General features: G+C 44.1%; 1 protein-coding gene across 1 annotated transcript; it reads right to left on the bottom strand.

The window, feature by feature from the left end:
• Positions 1 to 1,333: 1,333 nt before the first annotated feature.
• LOC146220888 (uncharacterized) lies at positions 1,334 to 3,624 on the bottom strand. The gene is made up of 6 exons (XM_084693225.1): positions 3,614 to 3,624; positions 3,290 to 3,425; positions 2,917 to 3,123; positions 2,269 to 2,416; positions 1,763 to 1,882; positions 1,334 to 1,668 (listed from the first exon to the last, which is right to left on the bottom strand). Exons 2-6 carry the CDS (start codon positions 3,338 to 3,340, stop codon positions 1,334 to 1,336), a joined length of 861 nt encoding a protein of 286 aa, XP_084549351.1. The 5' UTR covers positions 3,341 to 3,425; positions 3,614 to 3,624.
• Positions 3,625 to 5,952: the final 2,328 nt, after the last annotated feature.

The raw sequence follows: 5,952 nt of genomic DNA, 5'->3' as shown, positions 1-5,952 counted from the left end.
ACATTCGATGTTTTACTGTTCAGTCCACATGATGGTGAGTTTGTTCTTTCGATCCCGAAACATTATCTGTGAGCGGAACTAATTGCATTTGGTGTATTTTGGTACTGTATTCCAACTGATAGAGGTGGGGGGAAGAGGTCACCTGCTGTTCCAGTTCCTCCTGGTATGTTGGCGCCCTCCACTCAACAGGCTCCACCTTTCCCAGTCTGGTGGTCCTGCTCTCTCTATAGGGAGGTCCACCCTCCTCAGCCCAGGGACCCCTGCCCTCGGCCAGGTGGTGCCTCCGGTGCGCCCCTGTCTGCTGGTTAGCAAACAAACTGCTGGAAATGTCACTGGTCCGGACATGATCAGAACCTGCAAAGATGAAATATATTACAACCATGTGTATTCCATGCACGTTAATGTATGTGTTATCTGCAATGTGCCAGCTGGTGCAGTGACTGTCTACCAGAGACTGTGTTGATGGGAGGCAGTCTGTCCTCTCTCAGGTTGGGCCTGGTGGCTTTTTTCAGAGAGGCCTCAGGGTTCAGCCAAGCTTCCTCATTCTGCCTGTGCATCTGCTTCAGGTCAGCTAGACAGGCAAAGTACAGTCAGACACTTTGCACAGTAATATCTGCCATCAATTGAACTCCAATCAACTTATGCAATTCTGTAAGGTGAGCCAACACGGAATGTAAGTGAAACATGCTACAACGTACTAATGAGGTCCCCTTGATTGTCTCTGAGGGGTGCGCCGCACCCTCCCCGGCCCCATGGGTCATAGTTTTTGATTTCGGCCTCCAGCTTGGCCTCAGCCCGGTCCCTCTCTGCCTTTTCCAGCCTCCGGCGCTCCTGCTTCTCCTGGATCTGCAGGGATTCAAGGTTGTGAAGGAATTTGGTGAGGAATACTGACTCCCCTGGAACAATATGTACCAGAGGTTTGAGGATAGACTCAGTCAGCGTACACAATGACATCATCATGAACATGAGACTTTCAACTTGCACAACTAGAATAATTCATCCTTTGTGAACAAAGATGGTCTTGCATTTACCTTTATCAGGTTATAAAAGCATAATGATTATTTCATTTTGAAACCGAGTCGCTAAAGGCTCTAAATGGGAAGGATGCCCATTGTGTATTAAAGTAAAGTATTAAAAAACCCACAAATCTACTTCGATGTACAACTACTCTGTTTCATCTGACCAAAAGGCTACCTACTCTCTTTTCTCTACCCTCTCTGTCAAAACCTGACATGCCCACCATCACAAGGTCCACCTTGGAATTTCAGTCCCCACATCTCAATTTCAACCACAACATCTCAAAGTTGATGAAGAACATTCGATGTTTTACTGTTCAGTCCACATGATGGTGAGTTTGTTCTTTCGATCCCGAAACATTATCTGTGAGCGGAACTAATTGCATTTGGTGCATTTTGGTACTGTATTCCAACTGATAGAGGTGGGGGGAAGAGGTCACCTGCTGTTCCAGTTCCTCCTGGTATGTTGGCGCCCTCCACTCAACAGGCTCCACCTTTCCCAGTCTGGTGGTCCTGCTCTCTCTATAGGGAGGTCCACCCTCCTCAGCCCAGGGACCCCTGCCCTCGGCCAGGTGGTGCCTCCAGTGCGCCCCTGTCTGCTGGTTAGCAAACAAACTCCTGGAAATGTCACTGGTCCGGACATGATCAGAACCTGCAAAGATGAAATATATTACAACCATGTGTATTCCATGCACGTTAATGTATGTGTTATCTGCAATGTGCCAGCTGGTGCAGTGACTGTCTACCTGAGACTGTGTTGATAGGAGGCAGTCTGTCCTCTCTCAGGTTGGGCCTGGTGACATTGGCTTTTCTCTGAGGGTTCAGCCAAGCGTCCTCATTCTGCCTGTGCATCTGCTTCAGGTCAGCTAGACAGGCAAATCATAAGAAGTGTTTTAAATACATAGATTCAAAAGTAAAAATCAGCAGACCAGCAAACGTTTTTACCCCTGACTTCAAAACTGTTTAAAATGTGGCCCTCTACAAAGTGACTATATCAAATCATGTTATTCATATGTATAGCCCTTCTTACAAACAATGTCACGGAGGGCTTCACAGATCAGATGAGCACGTATATATATATATATATATATATATATATATATATATATATATATATATATATATATACATACATGTGTGTGTGTGTATATGGGGATGAGCCTGTATCTCTCATCAGTTTAACACAGATCCACTTATGCGATCCTGAAAGGTGAGCCAACAATGAAGGTAAGCGAAACATGCTACAACGTACTAATGAGGTCCCCTCGGGTGTCTCTGAGGGGTGCGCCGCACCCTCCCCGGCCCCATGGGTTGTAGTTCTTCATTTCAGCCTCCATCTTGGCCTCAGCCTGGTCCCTCTCTGCCTTTTCCAGCCTCCGGCGCTCCTGGTTCTCCTGGATCTGGAGGGATTCAAGATTTTGAAGGAATATGGTGAGGAATACTGACTCCCCTGGAACCACATGTACCAGAGATTTGAGGATAGACCCAGCATAGATTTCCGACATCATCATGAACGTAAGACTGACTTTCACTGGGTGAGACGGTCTAAATGGGATGAATCAAACTAACTTACAAATGATGTTAAAAATCGATATCAATCTACAACTTTTACAATTGATCTGACCAAAACATTCACTCCTCCATTCTCTGTACCATTCACGTCAAAACATTACATGCCCACCATCATTGCTCTACTTGTTTCAAACATAGACCGAGGTTAAACACAGAATCTCAACTCAAAGTTGATCAAGAAATTTCCATGTATCATAGTTCAGTCCATGTTTTGGTGAGTTTGTACCTTCAATACCAATCACTAATCTATGAGCAGAATCAATACTATTTACAGTATTGTGTGTATTTCTGTACAGTATCCCAACTCATAGAAGGGAGGGGGGCTCACCTGCTGTTCTAGTTCCTCCTGGTATGTTGGTGCCCTCCGCTCAACAGGCTCCAGCCTTCCCAGTCTGGTGGTCCTGCTCTCTCTATAGGGAGGTCCACCCTCCTCAGCCCAGGGACCCCTGCCCTCGGCCGGGTGGTGGCCCATGTACACCCCTCTCTCCCCTTCAGTCAGAGTGGAGGGATCTCTTCTGAGGGAGGCACCGTACTCCTAGGGAAGAGAGAAAAGGCTTCATGCTATGAGCAGTGATCCATTTAAAATTACATTTACTCACTACAAATGAGGTGCAATTCACAGAGCAGTATTTCCTCTCACACCATTTATGAAATAAAAGCCAGTCAGCTGTCTGTACTCTTCTGAATAAAGAGAAACTCACCCTTGTTTCCATGTAAGGACCATCTTGTTTAAAGTTAGGGTTAAGCTTCATTTTCTGAAACTTTGGCCCACTGTTGCTTGAGGAAGTTCTCAAGTTCAGTTTTCTCAATTTTGCAGATGGAAAATTGTGAACACTTCTGTGAATACAAGACGGTGTTTACCTGCAAGTATCTGGCAACTGCTAAGGCACACAGGTAGCCTACTTAAGGCTTCTCTTCCAACTATAGCACACCAAAAGTTCTCACACATGATGTAACTCCCATATTTCTGACAGTTTTTAACTGTGCAATGACACTAATATTACTGGTACGCATTAAGACCTTACCTTATCTCTGTACAGAGTTTCTGTTTGTGTCAGTCTTAGCTAATATCGGCTGCCACAAAGTGTCAGGCGTGACATCATAATGCTTTGGAATGCCAAGATGTGTCCGTTGCTATGTCAACTTCTGATTATGATGTCACGCCTGATGCTTCTTTGCAGGGAAGTTCCCTATGGTAAAAGTGAGGGTACGCGCACCCCGAAGGATGCGGATCGTTCTCTGGTGTACGCAAAATAAATCAGTGATTTTCCTCCCCAAACAGTCCTTTTGATGATTGGCCAACTGCAGTCTCGGTATCAAAAAGAAACACATGCACTCTAGGCCTAGTGTATCAACAGAATAATATCATCACAATGTCTAATATGTCGGCTAAGGGATAATGTTAAAATAATATCATTAGGCTACAAAATAACAGTGTGTGAATCGTGCATGGTCATTTACTTTTGTTCGTATGTTAAGTATACATTTGTATCCGATGGCTGAGCGGTGAGGGACTCGGGCTAGTAATCAGAAGGTTGCCGGATGGATTCCCCGCCGTGCCAAATGACGTTTTGTCCTTGGGCAAGGCACTTCACCCTACTTGCCTCGGGGGGAATGTCCCTGTACTCACTGTAAGTCGCTCTGGATAAGAGCGTCTGCTAAATGACTAAATGTAAATGTATCCTGCCTCCACAATTCATTCATTATTTTCATAAGTTACATGGGAAAGTCATCAATAGGCCTTCTAAGTAGCTTGATTAGATCAGTAACACTCCTGAAGCTCTAATGTACATAAATGGTTATTATGAAGATTTTGATCTCATTAGGCATACATCTTACCATTCTTTGTCAAGAATGGTCTGAAATAAAATAATGTATTTACCTCAGTGTATTCCCTAAATGCTTTGAGCTGTGTGTGTCATCCAAAAATACCACCAGTGGGACTATTTCTGTTGTCATGCCGTATTAATATTACAAGGGTGAAATCTGTCATTACGTAATGGTTTAACCAAAAGAAACAATTTGCTGGAAGGGAAATAATGGTAGAAATTTGTGAAAGTTAGAGTAGAAAGTTGTGTCCAGTCAATCTTGAGTCTTATGTAATGAGTACAAGCTAGTTTCAATTCCCTCAACATGCAATTAATTTCCAGATGTGATAAGTTGCCATTTATTCTCCACTTTTTTCCGGAACATTTTTATGATCTACTGTAATGGCAGAAATGTGTTAGAGTAGACAGTTGTGTCCAGTCAACCTTGAGTCTTAAGTAATGAGTTTGTGTGACAAAGACAATTGATTCAGTGACACCAACTAATAAGTATCCACAGTGGACCTTTTTTTATTCAGTCCACTACATTTTCAACTGAAACATAAAATGGACAATCAAATGTAAATAGCCTAATACAGACGTCAAATGATGCAGTTTGTAATGATGATGCTATACAAGCTAGTTTTAATTCACTCAACAAGCAATTAATTTCCAGATGTGATAAGATGCCATTTATTCTCCACTTTTTTCCAGAACTTTGTATGATCTAATGGATTCGTAGGGTAAAGAAGGTTGTACTCTAGAAGACACTACTCTCAGAATGCCAACGAGAGAGAGAGAGAGAGAGAGAGAGAGAGAGAGAGAGAGAGAGTGAGAGAAAGAGACAGAGAGAGAGAATGAGAGAGAGTGAATGAGTGAGAGAAGGAGAGAGGGAGAGAGAATGAGAGAGTGTGAGAGAGTGAGAGAGAGAGACAGAGAGAGAGAGAGAGAGAGAGAGAGAGAGAGAGAATGAGAGAGAGTGTGAGAGAGTGAGAGAGATAGACAGAGAGAGAGAGAGTGTGAGAGAGACAGAGAGAGTGAGAGAGAGACAGAGTGAGAGAGAAAGAGAGAGAGAGAGAGAGAGAGTGTAAGAGACACAGAAATAGTGTGAGAGAGAGAGGGAGAGAGAGAATGAGAGAGAGTGTGAGAGAGTGAGAGAGAGTGTGAGAGAGAGAGAGAGAGAGAGAGAGAGAGAGAGAGAGAGAGAGAGAGAGAGAGAGAGAGAGAGAAAGAAAGAAAGACAAAGAGAGACAAAGAGAGAGAAAGAGAGTGAGTCAGTATTCTTCATGTTCTTTGGGTCCACCCTCTTTGACAGGTTGTAGTCATCTGGCAGTCTGATAAACTCCCTGGAAGCCTCCATCCTAAGCCACATAGAGAAATTTAGCATCTCATACTTCATGACCAAACTCAGTTTTACTCTCCCCTAAACTTTGCAGTAGTGCCCCAGTAGCGGAGGGGTGTTACCTGTCAAGTGAGTCCAGCTCCTCTCACTCTGAGCGCATCATCTGGCCCTCCGCCCGTTTCTGCTCTCTGAGCAGCTTTTGACGGATTGCAGACAA

This window comes from Hypomesus nipponensis, chromosome 27, assembly GCF_054491055.1.
Source record: "Hypomesus nipponensis isolate SF chromosome 27, ASM5449105v1, whole genome shotgun sequence".
NCBI classification, from domain to species: domain Eukaryota; kingdom Metazoa; phylum Chordata; class Actinopteri; order Osmeriformes; family Osmeridae; genus Hypomesus; species Hypomesus nipponensis.
The sequence above is the reverse complement of the archived record's forward strand: the minus strand, read 5'-3'. Positions and strand labels throughout refer to the sequence as shown.

Excerpts from the sequence above, each read along its gene's own strand:
- LOC146220888 (XM_084693225.1), bottom strand. The coding sequence starts at position 3,340 with ATGAAGCTTAACCCTAACTTTAAACAAGATGGTCCTTACATGGAAACA. Across the intron at positions 2,417-2,916 it reads AGGAGGAACTAGAACAGCAG|ATCCAGGAGAACCAGGAGCG; the intron begins GTGAGCCCCCCT and ends GAATCCCTCCAG. Across the intron at positions 1,883-2,268 it reads CACCCGAGGGGACCTCATTA|CTGACCTGAAGCAGATGCAC; the intron begins GTACGTTGTAGC and ends TTGCCTGTCTAG.